Raw genomic sequence first — 15,972 nt, forward strand, 5'->3', positions numbered from 1 at the left:
CTTTCAAAATGTAATGAGAATTTTTTCTTTTTGTTTGCTTTTTTCTTTTTTTTCTTTTTTGTTCTTTCAATCTTAGTTGGCATATAGAAAACATAGATAATGAGCTGAAAAAAATTGGCCAATTTTCACCCTTATTTTGCATATTCATGATTCTAACCTGACAAAATTCACAGCTGCCCAGAACAATCACAGCAGTGACAGCAGTAGCCTTTGCCAGACTGCAGAACATTTGGCATGTGTGCCAAAAGGAAATTTGCACTGGAGATTTTGTAGGAGCAAAGGCTTTTATTTATATTAAAATATTTGGGGAGTGGGATAGTCATACTATACACACTATAACTTGAGAATCAGTTTAACAATCCTGTAAGTGAAATACCTGTAAAAATTTAACCACTCTTCCGCTTTTAATAATTAGGTGCTTATTTATAAATATAGTTATGGACTAGAATTGCTTTATGGAGATATAAAATATATCTTCCACTTTACAAGTTTGTGAACATAGAGAGTTACCACTCTTGAAGAGCTCATGTTCTCACAAAAGATCATTAAACTCTTTCATATTTCACAAGCGTTAGAAAATTGTCATGTTATCACCAAATAAAAACCTCTGCTCAAAGTCTTTTTGTATTTCACAGTGATTTTTGTGTTCAAAAAAATTTCACCAAAACAATGAAAGAACCCTATTTTTAAATTAAGATAAATGTGGTTTCCTTATCAATAATAGCAGGATAACCAGAAGGAATGAGGATTATTGAAACTGTTAGTAAGGTAACAGCTCATAGAGATGGCAGTAGGTGTTCAGTTGTTTCTCATTTCCAAGCAGTGTCACAAATGGAAACAGATTCTTTCACTTAACTTCAGCTGTCACTACACAGACTTAGAGGCTGATCAGAATTAAAACCTTAATTCTGTAGTTTTGCTGCAACTGTTCTACTGCAAGCTGGAAACCAATGACTCTTTTTTTTTTCTCACTGGATGTAAAATCTTGAGACAGCACTTGTGTAAGATAATTAGATAAAAAATATGACAAGACATGCAAGCATTAAGTAGACCTTTCTATGGTTCTAAACATTTTTTGAAGAAAGATAATTGGAAGTTAAATATGGAAGTTGTGGCAATTGAAATCAAGTCATTTTATGAGGCAATATATTATTCAATATATTTCATTTGGAGTGGACAACAACTTTTCTTGACATCATAGCCACAGAAGAAGTTCTGAAGATGTGAATGGGCTTTACCTGTGAATTAGGATACCAGAAATAACCACTCCATCCCTCCTTTTCTGATTAGATGGCCAGATGCCAATCCAGTCTGGAAGATTTGCATATTCTGGATTTTTTTTTTTTTTTTTTGCTTTATTTTTCTGTAGGTACACATGCACTATTATTAGTGGCTATTCTGGACTTACAGTTTATTTTCTGTAAATTTTCCTGTGACCTCATTTACACACCCTTTGTTGCAAAAGCTGTGGCACAAGATGTGTATTTAAACAATAGCTGCTTGTTCTACCTTGTGTTTAGCAAAGAAACCCCTTATTAAAGCCAGAGCATAAATGTGAAATTATACCATTTTTGCTAAAAGGAACTTAAAGTTGGGAATTTGAATTATGTGTTTTCATCTCTTCTGATCATATCTAGGAAGTTTTGATTAATTTTATGTCTTATGTAGATTATTTCAAACAAAACATTTAATCATTAACTAAGTATGAAGCACAAGAAGAAAAATATTTAAAAGCATCTGATGAAAAAGTCATGGATGTGTGTGTTGCATCCTGGAGTTACACACAGTTACAGATATATGAAATGTTCCTAGTGGCATGGCCAAAACAATGCCACATGACTTTACATTTAAGGAGTGTGAATGGCCAGTGGTCCAGCCTTCAAACTTAATCCCCAGCCTTTTTTTATCCCCAGTGGAGAAGTGCTGCTAATGAATATTCACTGCTTCATTCTTAAAGTGAAGTAGCCTCTACTCACAGGACCTTCAGGGAAAAGTGGAAACTTAGGTCTCCTTGAGCTGATGTTATTCTCTCTGATCCTCTAGCAAGATCTGAGCTTCACTAGGAAAAGCCTCCTCTTGAGTTTGTGGAAAAATAAATAAAAGCAGGATAGTGTAAACGATAGCAATATTCTGGTCATAAAACTGCTTGATGGTGTGAGATTCAGAAAGCTACATGGAGATTATGGTTGTGGAAATTTTGTTTTTTCTCAGGTCATTCATTCACCCAGCCAATAGCTCTCATGTGCAACTCTGTAAACCTGATTTTTATTTACCCACAATCTTTCCTTTTACTTTAAAGCCTCCTATACCAAGGCTATAGCTGGCTCTAGGGCTCCTTTTCAACACCAAAAAACATGTCAAATGACTGAACTCTGACGGAGCCTCGTGGCCATTTTTAACCTTACATGAGTCTTGGATACAGAAAAGACCGGTTAAGGATTTAACTATGGACCAGCACTTGTAACCCTCTTCTTGGTATGAAATAAGGCAGCAGGAAAGAAAGTTTTTAAAGGACAAATATGTTGTGATAGTGGCATAAGCCATTTTTGAAGTAATCACTTTGTGGCTGCAAGAAGCACAGCAGCTATGCTGCTGTATGTTGCTAACAGTAATAGGAGAATAGATCTTCATATCTAGTTTATGACATTAAAACATAATAATAAAGCTCTAGACAGGTTAATAGCATAACACTGGAGTCATGAATGTGTAAGATTTTCAAGCCATGATGAGCATTCTTAAGATTACCTAAAGTGTTGTCAGGATAGAGTTTCTGATACCTGATTCTGCAGTCTCTAGGTGGATGATGAACAGCTCTCAACAAATTAAATGGTATAAGAGCATGCAGGATATGATCCCAAATTGAAACTTGCTGATTGCTCTCTTCTGTCCTAGTATTGCTTAGTTGAGTTTAAATCAATAATTTTTATAAAAGTGTAAAGTCAAGGATAAAAACATCTGAATAAAATTAATCGATATCTTCCAGGTATTTAATCTTTTACTATAACCTAAAAAGATTTACTTTGGTCTTCAAACCTCACCAAGGATAACATCATTATGATCTCCTTTACAAGCTTTATTATCTGACCTTACTTTTGTAAATATTTTTGTACTTTCAAAGTAATTTCTTTTCCATAGACTGGAAAAGAATTGTATGTAAAACATAGACCTTTGCTTTTTCTATTGAATTTATATGGGCATAAAGATCACAAATTTCCTGTAAATCTGTATGAATAATGACAAGTCACTAGCAAGTATTTCCCTGAATGTGAATGTTTTCAAATTGAGAACAGTAGAAAAGGTTTATTTCCCATGTTAAATTAAATGTTTCAATAAATATCAATCATCCAATTATAATAACATTGTAAGTAAAGCTGTTAAAATTATCTTTTTTTTCCTAATAAGGTGTTTTATTAACTTACTTCTCAAATGCTTCTTATAAAATGAGGCTGTATTTTTTTACATGAAATAGTTGTAAGAGGGATCTGACTTTGTGCTCTTATATAAAGATTTCAAAATTTACCTGATATCTTCTTACTCAGTTAATTTTAAATAGTCTCTCTTCTTATGTGAGTAATGAGTTCATACCAAAAGCTTTATTTTAAAACGTTTCAGAATCCAAACAAGATCTTTGTTCTTGTAACACTGACAGTTTTCTTATTACTCTTGAGGAAATAAATGTAGAGATACTGACTCCTGGAGTGGCAGCAGTTTCCATGCTAAGCAGTTTCCATGCTAATAACTCGGCATGGAGTTTGATCTTCCATAATTCCATGTGAAAAGAATGGTAACTGTGGCAAAGCTCATGGTAATACAAAGCTCTTTCAATATGTGTAAAGTGTAGGACATGATCCCATGAGAGGCACAGAAGGCAATGACACAACAAATTCTTGTCTTAGCAGAAGGCTTTGTCAGCAAAAGTCTGACAAAAAAATGCACAATGCTCTAGACATGGAAGGCACACAGTTTTTGCTATGGCCAGGATTAAGCATAGAAAACAGTGCACCTCTAGGAGGTTGCCTCTGATAAAATGTATTGATCAAACCATGATTTTTTCCCCTCCTTTTAAGAAAATACTGTATTTCTACTAGTTACTTTTTTTTGCTTTATACAGGAGTTGCCAGGAAATATTTGTTTTAGAGATCGTTCTGATTGTCTATAGACTTAGTACCTATCATTAAAGATGGATTTTCTTTAAAATGTCTAATTAAGTGGCCACAATGAAGTTCCTTCAAGATTTTCAGTATATCATTTACTCTTCTGTTATCATCCTTATCTAGTTCTTTCTTAAGTGAGAATTCACTGCATTTGTTCTTATGTTTCCAATAAGAAGTAATTCTGAGTATATGCAATTACACTCCAGTTTGTCATTGATTGTAATACATATAGGAACATAATCTGTCCTTACTGTAGCACAGTTCTGATCAGCCTTTTCTTCATCCTCTTTGTCAGTACTTGGTATAAAACAAGTATTCTGATTAACACCCCTCCCCCAAATACAAGGGAAAAAGTATTTTTCTAAATATGTAAGTTTCTTAGAAACATTTTTTATTTGAAGAAATTGTTCCTGGCTATATTTTTCTGTTCATCATAGATATCTCTCTCTTAGCTTTACTAAGCACTGCTGTCAAGAATACATCTTTTAAAGGAGAACAACAAATAACCTGACAGTGTGAAATTTATTAAAAATACAGATGTACTAATTTTCATGCAAGTTTTTAAACAAAATTTTATGATCCATACAAAATTGATATATTTGATTTTCTCCAGCTTTGCTTTAGTTTTGAAAGGTCTTGGGTTAGAAAATACATTATTTGGGTTAAAAAATCATTTTCTTTTTTGTCTCCAGCTGCTCCTAGACAATGCATTGAATTACACTTTGATGAAAAATATTCCATAGAGCCTTCTTGGGAGTGTAAATTTGACCACATAGAAGTACGAGATGGACCTTTTGGCTTTTCCCCAATCCTTGGACGTTTCTGTGGACAGCAAAATCCACCTATGATAAAATCCAGTGGCAGATTCCTGTGGATTAAATTTTTTGCTGATGCTGAACTGGAATCTATTGGGTTTTCTGCTCGATATAATTTTACACCTGGTAAGTACAAACCATCACATTTTTAATAGAAAAATCTTATAATTGTAACTTTTCTAATGATGTATAATCTTGCTGTTGAAGAATATCTTTAGCTGGGGCATAGTTTATTGTCAAGGAAGGTATTAATAGATAGGAAATTGATAAAAGTCATATGTATCTTTTGCATAACAAGTAAGGCTTATTCAAGGGAAAGATTTTCAGATTTTGCAACTTTTAAAAGTATTATTTTCAAGTGAATGCTATTACAGAAGGTCATTCAAAATGTTTAATGGGAAGTTTAGTGTTTTATGCTTGCTGTTACACTGTACAGCTTTTCTTTCAAAAAGATCATTGAAAAAGTATTCTAATAAAAAAATGTAATTATCTCAGAAAATTCCATCATTGCTTTTCCACTTCACCAAACATTTCCCCAGCTGAGGAGTGGAATAGTTCTCCTTCCTCAATAAAGCAAACTATTACAAGTATTACCAGAGGATATGTGAGGTTGAGATAGTAACATGTATTCAATATTTTTCTTAAAAGGTTGTAAATCTTAATTGCAATTGTACAAGTATTCCTTGTCACTGTTTAATTCCTTAAAGTAAAACAAAATTCATAGTCATACTTTCCATTAATTCCCCTGCTCCCCCACTTATTAACAAAAGATTGCTGATTTTAAATTTCTTCTTTGGCTACAGCTCCACTATACTGCACTGCAACTGCACTGCTGGATGTGACGTAGTTCTGTGACTTGTTATGTATTGAGTGATGAGTCATGTTTTAATATAGCTCACTCTAAAGCACTGTAATTATTATGTAATTTTGTCAATTATGTCACTATTTTTTCAGCTCTAAATTGTTGTCTTAGGTAGAACAATATTCTTTAGAATACTGCCTAAAATTAGCAGACCCAAACCTCTTCCTTAAATACTCCAGTAGCATCATAGAAGATGGCAGGTCTACATGTTCTATGTTGTTCTTCTTTCTGGTTTTCCTTCATTAATACAAGGAAAATATTTATAAAACTAACCAACTAACTTTCAAGTCCATGATACTGTTTTTCAGTGGCTAAATATATGTAGAAGTTTCAAACAGGAGCAGAAGAGAGAATTTCTGTAGCAAATGATCTGATAGACAGGTATTTGTATCTGTTGTAAATTCAAAGACAATAGACAAAATTTTGTTATAACCATGCATATCCACTCTGAAAAGTGAGTTAAATTTTTATCTCTCACTTACCATGTGGTCTGTGGGCTTTTGCCATTTCCTTGCCCTGCACCATAAGTCCTTTGCTTTAGATTTCGTTACCTTTTCCTTTTTTTCCAAATTATAATTGAAAAGATATTAATAGCAAAATCTGCAACTTAGACTCTCAAGTAAAAGACAATTTCATGGATCATGTTTTATTCTCATTCCTTTTCTACTGATGCAAGGAGAATTTCTACACAAAGAGCAATGCTGGTAAATTGGTACAGCAGCATAAATTATTCTAGACTTCAGATGGAATAGCTATATCTTTTTTCTTCCTTGATTCTTTCTTTTTTCCCCCTCCATACATTTCAATAGAAGCTCTGCAAGTAGTAGAGAGTTAATAGGAATATTGGCCAAAATAAGAATATGATTAATCTGACAAGTGCAAAACAGCACTGCTGCCTCCTTGATCACCAATAAGACAAAGAACTTCACATTCCACATTATTACTTGGATAGTCTTTTGTTATGCAGACATGGATAAGGCATGACATTTTTAGATCTGTTGTCCATATGTGTGCACTGAGAGTGGCTCCTGCCAACTCTTAAAACAGAAGGATGGTTTTTGAGATTGTATAGGAGAATAACACAGAGAGGATTCCACTCCAGAGTATAAGAGTAACATAGAGAGGACTCCAATACAGAAATTATCACCTAAACCACCTAGAACTAGCTTAGGTAGTGACAACTTAAATAATTAAATTATGAACAATGGAGAGATCAGAGGAAATTTTTTGGCTAACCTCTCTTTAAAGAACTTGAAGAAAATGATCCAAAACAAAGACTCATTTGGAAACTGTTGCTGTCTAAAGCAGCTGAATGCTCAGGGGATGTGTGATTTTTGTTGCTATTCATCTCACTTGTCGAAAGCAGGACAGTCTTCCTAACTGCAACCTGCAGAAGAGGATTTGTTCATCCAGAGACAAGTGCAACGCAGTTATTTCTTGAGTATCAGCAATCTTTGAGGGTCCCCACCTACCCCCACGTGTCTCTCATCTGCCTCTTTTGCTTTTGAGATCTTAATGGAGAATAAAGAGATGCATTGTTAAACATGTGGGTGTGTGCCAAGATTCAAAAAATAAAAAGTAAATTTGACTAAATTGAAGCTGCAACCATTTATTGTTATTTGAATTGTACCTGGAGAAACAGGGAAAAATTATTTACAATGTCTCCATGGTGTATCAAAACAGATAACTGGATGAAGTTGAAAAAAAGATCAGTTAGGATATAATGGAAAATGCTGAAATGAAGATCTATTAGTCTGTGCAAATGGAAAGAGTCCTGCACCTAAGGCATTTTAAATCTAGTTTGGACTAAGTCCTATAAAAGGAAATTATACAGAAAAATCCTAAGGGATAGACTAATAATTTGCAATTATGACTACTTGTCTGTTCAATAATTTCTTTGACTCCTTGGTATTGAAATGGTTGGAAATCCATCCACCAAGGCAAAAGTCCAGTAGGGACTGTGGTTTCAGAAACAAATGTAACTCTTTTGCCATTTATTCTTTTCCTTTTAAATAAACCTTCTTTCAGAGGTCTTTTCAGTACTCTAAAAAGTGAGATCTTGCAGAAGAAAAAACTTTAGCAACAATATCAGAGCTACATACATAATCAACACAAACACACCCAGAAACTGGTAAAATTGCTGAAAGTTTTGCAAAAAAAGTTCCTTATTAAGAGAATAATTTTGGCTTTCATTTTTGTCATTTCTAAATTATAGTGTTAAGTGACACATGGATGAATGAAGTAGTACGTATGGTATAATAGAATATTTTCAATGTCAAACTCTGAGCTAAGGGAAAAAGTATTCCTCTTTTGCATAATTGCAGCTAATATCAGTAATAATCAGATGCATTTTGACATAAATTTTCAACCATTTTGCATACATGAGAGTTTGTAAACAAATTAAAACTATTTTATATACTATTTTAATTTTATTTTTTATTTTAAAATTCTGATTAACTGTATTCATTTCAAAATGGAACTATCTGAAACTATTGAACCTTCATAAATGTATACAAACTTTTTTATTGGGTTGCTTCTTTTTAAGGAAATCTGATGTATGAGAGGAACACATATCAGGCTACAAAATTTTTACATCCTGCTGGTTCATTTTGAATACAATTTTGATTGACTAGGGAAAAACCCATGACACAAGGATAAGTCATCCTTGCTCTTGTTTTGCCAGTCTTTGGGCCACTGAAAGGCCTACACCTGAAATTTCATTTCACAGCTCTAGGTTCTTTGACTCAATTTATTACATTCATTTTTTCTAAAAAGTGTCATCTCAAGACTGTCTTCCAAAGTGGTGTTGAATCACTGTTTTGTGTAGAAAAATTCAAGTGCTACTTCAAATTATTGACAACTCTTCTTTAAAAAGAATCTTTTTCTCCTTTTTTTTAGTATAGACAAGAATTCAGGCAGAGAGAGGCTGTGCTTATCTGGGCTTTCTTGCTCAGCTAGAATAATCAGATTTCTGTTTATCCTGGTCCCTGATTTTGCAGGACAGTGGCTTAGGATAGCACATCATTACTTTCAGTTCCTTCACTTAGTAGAAGCCATCTGTGTTTTTATTTAGCCTCATTAATATAAACGTCAGTCAGTAATGTTTTCTATTCAACTGCCTGATAATGGAAAACAAAAAAAAAGATTTATACTCTTGTGTCCCAAAAAGTGGAATATGAAACACTTTCTAACTGGAGTACCAGTACTTTTACATTCCCATTACAGTGAATGTCAGAGCAGTAGAATAATTATGTCATCTATCTTGAGGGAAAAAAATAAAAAGCAACCCAAATTCCCCCTCATTGGGAAATTTGCATATTTTAGAACTCATGAAAAATGTATTTATTAAATTTATTAAATTCAATCACAATTCTAAGAAACTCAGATAAAATATTATCAAATCATTTTGCCATCTAATGTTTATCTTCTGCCTTGAATGTGTTTAAGCAAGGGATATTTCCCAGGCATCTGGAATAGCTGAATATCCATGTGAGCTAGGTCACTTGCTTGTAGTTTTTTGTTTACTCTTCTGAACCTGATCTGATTACTTTTAATTTAGCATCAGCATGACAATCACTTTTTGGCATCTTGAAATCCAATTAAGCTTTTTGAGAATCAACAAACAATGCAGAGCCATTTAACTTTGAACAAGGCAGTGGTTTTCCTTTGGTATCAGAGTTGGTTTAGAAGATGAGAAATTACTCATTATAACTTCATTTAAACTTTTGAGACAGAACCATGTGATGTCAAAAAAACCAGAAAGTGTGAATCTGTTTTATTTATTGAGATATAACTTCCCAGGACTTCAAATTGCTATAAGCAGCTTCCTGGAGTTATGAACTTTTATTGTGTTCATACAAGTGCACTTCATAAGAGTAAGGCATTTTGTTGCTGTTTACAAGGTATTAGGGCATCTGGTCTTGGGAAAGGGAAGGAATTTCTCTCAAGTAGGGTGATGTATTACATTGAAAATCATGATCACAGGTTTGTATTAAATTTCAAGTGTAAAATAATTCCTTATGTGGAGCAAATGAGTATCTAAAAGGTCTCGTGGGGTTCTCAGATCCCATATTATGTCTTGCCATCACATAGCTATATGTTTCTTTCAACAATACCCAAAAGGCAAATACAGAACTTCCTAGTTCAGAAATCCCTGTGTGCTTGGAGTATCATATTACTAACAGAAGGAAGTTGAACACCTAGCACTGGAGTAAAGAAAAATGACAGCTTAACTAGGGACACTTACTGCTTCCCCGGCCATCAGTGCACCCTGTTCTCTACAAAAATCCCTTCCCTGTTTTCATTCCATAATAAGCTGGCATGGACTTCTAGAGAAGGTTTACTAGGATATTCTACAGCAGTACAGGTACAAATAATTCTATTCCACCTCCACAGAAACGCTTTTCTTCATTTAGGTGACCTCACCAATAATGGTGATTATTATGTTGCAATGATAAATATTCTTTTCAGAGGAGTCTTATTTCTCTGACAAAAAGTCTGTATTTTTGGAGCACCTGTGAGGGATCTTTAGGAAGCTTAGATATACGTTAAAAATTAGCCCTAGAAAGCCAACATTTTTAGAGCTGCATTTTAAGCAGCATTTTAAGCTGCATTTTTATAATACTGGTGTCATTCTAGAAATAGTTTCTATTATTACTTGTTACAAAACAATTAAATCTAAATCTTAGAAGCAGCAGAGGATTTTCCTTAAATATGGTCTTTTTCTTATCCTCTTTTCCCTAAGGATAAACTTTTGACTTTATGTAAATACTATGCTGAGTTAGCTTAACCTTAGGTCTGATATAAAGTGATTACCCTTTGCTTTAAACACTTATAAAATGAGGAAATAACCAGTGGGCCCTGGCAATTTGTTTTCCCTATTAATTCTTGATTTTTCTGTGATGTTTGTGAAGCACTTGGAAGTAGCAGATCAGGGAGGATTATAAGGAACAGAAAGCCTGGGTAGTCCTTCTTCCACAAGTGTTTAAAACCAGCTTATTTACAATGAAAATTTGCCCACATTCAGAACAGCACCTCCAAAGCCTGTTGTTGTGTTACTTGGTAGTTCTCATTCAAACTTTATAGCACTTCTTCTTGGGAAAAAATGGAAATTCTTTTCTCATATGTAATGAATAAGGAGTTTTTGATTACTCTTCAAAGGTTTTCCAGGTCATCTGATTTTCTCATCTGGCAGTTTTTCTAATAGCTCATTTTGTGATGCACTCCTGGGTGGTTGTGTCGTGGTTTCCTCCTGACAACACTATTGTCTCTAATAGCTTCTCTTAGGGACCTGGGAAATGTGGATATCTGGAGAGACTCTGCTGACATTGAAGCAATTCTTTTTCTTCATAATATTTTTTTTAATATGTTCAAATTTCATCTTTATGCATTGCATCTACAGGTTTATAAGAAATTAGTGGTATAGCCAATAAATCTTAGCAATTGCCCCAGTGCTTTCGTCCAATCAGTGTGAGTATGCTCCATCTGTCAGGGCAGAAAAACTATTTTTTAATATAGCTATTCAGTTTGCTTCTTTAACTATCAGTATATGTTAGGTAAAACCCATATTTATGTAATTTCTTTTCAGTCATCTTTTTGCATAGGTTCAAGCAACCGTGATTGTAGATTATTCTAATTTATTTAATGAAGCATTTCTTAATTCTAACAGCAATAAATACTGATCTTTATTGAGATATTTACCTTTTCTTAACAGATTTTTTATTGTTTGCATAGTGCTTCTAGCTAATTCTTCTTAAAGAAATATACACATACTGTATATTCCCTGTAACTAATAAACAGGCTTCTTGCCCAATAATTAGTAGCTTTGCAAACTTAAGTCTTTGCAAAACTGAGTCATGTTTCTGTTTGTAGAACTGAATATTTTGGCAGTATACAATGTTTAGCAAATGACGAAATGTGTCAGATAATAAGTAAATCCTCTGTCACCATTTGTTATGTACACTCATCTATTGTCTAGCATTGGTTCATTTTCCAAGGACAGTACTCACATTTTTGTAAAGAGGACAAGACAGAGAAATTCGTTTGCCTACCAGTACTGAGGTGAATCCTATTGAATATTATTTGCATATTTGTAGTTCTAGTAGGTGTTTGTTGACATCTTAATATAGCTTTTGCCATATTGATTGCTGAGACCTATCTTGGTTTGTTTACTGTCTTGTTGAGTAATGAAGGCTATGTAATACTTTTATTTCAGATATTACACTTGAGCTTCTTTGATGGTCAGGTCTAAAAATAAGATCATGTTTCATTCAACTTTGACAGAAATTTTGTTTTAAATATTTTGCACATAAAGTTATCTTGCCCATTGGAGTATCTATGCCTTTGATCCATCTTCTCTTTTTCCCCTATTATGTGCTAAGATATTGAAGAGTCTGTAATCTTTAGTATCATACTGCTGTCATGGGGTAGGGAAATACTATCATGTAAAGTCTTTTTCATGTGAGAAACAGATCATACAATGATTTCTGTGAGAAGTAGATATCATCTCTATGGTTAAATCTGGCCAATATATCTATTGCCAGACACAAAACTCCTGGAAAATCAAGACTGTGAATCAAGCTTATGAACACTCTGACTTAGTCCAATTTGTTTTTTTCCTTTTTTTCACTTTCTCTCTCTCTCTGTACAATTATAGCCTATCTCAAGCTTCTGACAACTTCTGTTCACCATATATGCTTTTATCTTATACATACACTGAGAAGATACAAACAAACCACCTCTCAAAACATTGACTGATGACACCTGTACAACAAGGTGTGCTGTCCTGAAAATGATCATGACAAATTGAGGTAGAGAGAAGCTATATTTTTTTAATCCTATTTTAAAAAGGGTTCAATTTTCAATATAGTTGGGTTCATGCAAGAGTCACCTGCTCATTGTGGGTGTTGTTTAATATTTGTGAATATTGAGTAAATTAAATTAGGGTTTTTTTTCCTTATACTATTAATTCACATTAATTAGAGACATATATAAACTTTGTTTGGGAAAATCAACAAGTCATTTTTTTGATCAATTTATGTTCAATGTATACATATTTTCAATTTGCACTTTTTATTTTTTTATTGTGACAAATCCAAATGCTAGGTGTCCTGATTTTTTCTCTACAAAACCTGTTCATTTCATAAAGGTCCTCAGGCCAAATAAAAATAACAGCTACTATAATTTAATGCTGTAATCCATCAAAAATCTCTGAAATTACTTTCTGATATGCCCAAGGATAATTCCAAAGAACAGTTGCTTAAGCTTACTATACTCAAATGCTGCACTGACAGGCCACTAAATCTAGTCTCAATTTAGCAAAGAATTTCAGGAAGCCTACATCTAAGCATGTGCCTAAATCCAGGCAATCTCTAGGCTTGGGCTCTTACTTAAAAGTAAGTATGTTTAAAGACTGTCCTCTACCTTTCTATCTACTGAACTAAGTACAAATTAAATATCTATTAATTTTGGAGAGCAAAACTACTGTTTCTTCAACTCTTTTAATGAATTAAAACTAGTTTTCTACCTTCACACAAATTATGTGGTTGATCCATATCAATTCAGCATTTGTTCAGTATCAAACTAATATAGTCTTAAATAGGTTCAATTTTCTCAGTTTTTCCTTTTTTTTTTTTTTTTAATATTCTGTTACAGTAAGCTGAGTTTTTGTTGTAATTAATAAACCATTATTAATGTTTTTTCTGTCTTCCTGTGCTATTCTTCCTCTAGATACACTTGTCCCTATAGAAGCTACCCTGGAATTGTCTGAAATTATTTTCTTCAATCTTCTTCTGCTTAGAACATAATAATTCAGATAAGCTTTTTTGGTCTAACTCAGTTGGTCAGTCAGATTTACAAGTTGTAAAATGAAGTGATACAATCACAATGAAGTTCTGCAATCGTTTGCAGTGAGTACTGGTTCCACGCCTTGGATTTAAAATTTGAAACATAAAATAAATTTCCAGTGCATTTTTTACCACATTCCCACTACAACTTTTGTTTGTGTCTCCATTGTCAAAGGGTCTTTTTTAAAATAAAAATGGAGCAGTACTTATGGATAGCTTTTTGAAAATTATATTATTATATAATAATAATAATAGTATTCTTTCTCTGAAAAATCTTCTTGATTATTTCAAATGCACATTGCTTACATGATCACAGCATAGTCTGCAATTCACTAGGGAGATTAATGCCTGACATTGCGGTTTCCTCAAATAGGGTTGTAAAGGAGGTTTTAACTTCAATGAGGAAAAAAATGTTCTGGAATGCACATTGTAAAATGTACTTCCAATTAATTTTTGTTTTTTAATATATAGGGTGATGAGATTTACGAAACAATTGAGGATGCCATTGAAAGGAATAAATTCATTGTAAAATTGTGAAAATAAGTAAGCAAATACTTTTGATCAACATTTCAAAAATATTGCTCCAGAGGTCATTACACATTAGAGATGCACAAAGTTTATTTTAATATTTAGATGTCGAAAGTCTATGTAATATCCATCAATTTCTGTTAAGAAAGTTTGCTTGAGTCATAAATAAGATGATAAAAAGGGAATTGCAAAATATATTTTGAGAATTCATAAATAAATAAACTTGTTTTTGTGACACATCCATTGTTAAAATTTTGTACTAGCATGACAGAAGCAGGCAGTGTGAAATGTGTTATTCTAGTCACATATCAGTCCCCTAGATGACACTGAGAAGCCAGAAGATGTTGTGTAACAGGACTTACATACATCATTTGCCAGATGTTATCTGATAGTTGAAGCTCAAGAGACAATGTTATCAAATCTGCTGGTTGCAGTATGTGGGTTAACAAAAGATTGTATTATACTCCTCTTGTTTTCTTTTGGGTTTTTTTTCCCTTTCTTTTCCTGTAGCTCATTTCTCAAGTCTATGTGAAAATTAATATTAAAAGAGAATGCACAAAATACTTCCTAAAAATATTTTATTCTTAAATGTCAATTTCATTATGTGGTTTAGACAGTTGTTTATTAACTGCTACTAACTATGAATCCCATACTGAAATTCTATAAAATATATATATATATATTTTTAACAAATTACATGCTGGCCTAGGATTTTAAAAATCAGACTTGGTAGTTTGGATCTCTGTATTTTTAGGTGCATCTTCCACACAAATAATTTTTAGCAATAAAACAGTTATTTGTATTCTAGAATATTGCATATTAGTGATATTTCAATACAAGTATAGATCAATGATTTACCAAGTACTTTTAAATGAAAGATTTAATTTATATTTGACTTTCTTTTTTTTTTTTTTTTTTCTTTTTATCTCTAGAACTTTAAATGACTCTTTTAAATCAAGCTAGGAAAAATCCTGCAGTTTGGCAGTCAAAAACTTGATCTGGTCAAATGAAATTTAATTATTGTCTACTTGTTGGGTAAGCGGCTGACCCCTACATAACAATCCTGAGAGCTGTGACTGGCCATCATGTTTTGACCTGCTTCTGATGCAAGTCAAAACTCTCCTGAGACCTCATTCCTTCTAAATATTACCACATCAATAGCAGAACTAGACAGTCTCTAATCAGTACCCACTTTGCTGTTCTTTTCCCTGTCTCTTCAGCCACTTACATAGCAATATTGGGTATTGTATAAAGCAGACATAAGGACTTATGAACACTGCCTTTCTAAATTGTGATTCAATGAATCACAATGTCTTTTTCATTAATGTGATGCAAAAGATCACTATTTATTCTCTGTATTAGGCTGAACCAGTCAGTTAGTGTAGGACTCAATCAATTCAGCTCAGATTTTGTGCCTAAACTGGCTTCTTTTAGAATCAGTATTAAAATTATGAGTAAATCCGGTGAAAAGAAAATTACTTCTTCAGACCAGTAGAAATTGATCAGAGGGGGGAAAATGTAAATCAGTTAAATTCCATGTAAACGATAATTTTTAAGCCTAAAATCTAAAGTTATTATAATAGAATTAAAAACTTACAAATCTATACTTAATATAATCACTGTTTAAGGATAGCAGAATCTGGAGGCAAAAGAGTTTTATAGATGTGAATGTAACTCTACTCTACTGAAATTCTTGGTTCCAAGTCTTCACTTACCCACAGACTCACTTGTTTGTGATTTTCTTGACAAACCACTTTGAGTTCATTTTG

General features: G+C 33.0%; 1 protein-coding gene across 2 annotated transcripts in view; it reads left to right on the forward strand.

Moving 5' to 3' along the window:
- Nucleotides 1-15,972, forward strand: part of NETO1 (neuropilin and tolloid like 1) — a 63,246-nt gene that overhangs the window by 9,008 nt on the left and 38,266 nt on the right. For both annotated transcript variants that reach the window (XM_053946200.1, XM_053946191.1), the window contains exon 4: nt 4,847-5,095. In XM_053946200.1, coding sequence (XP_053802175.1) covers nt 4,847-5,095 — 249 coding nt within the window. The remainder of the gene's footprint in view (nt 1-4,846; nt 5,096-15,972) is intronic.

This window comes from Vidua chalybeata, chromosome 1 (assembly GCF_026979565.1).
Source record: "Vidua chalybeata isolate OUT-0048 chromosome 1, bVidCha1 merged haplotype, whole genome shotgun sequence".
NCBI classification, from domain to species: Eukaryota; Metazoa; Chordata; class Aves; order Passeriformes; family Viduidae; genus Vidua; species Vidua chalybeata.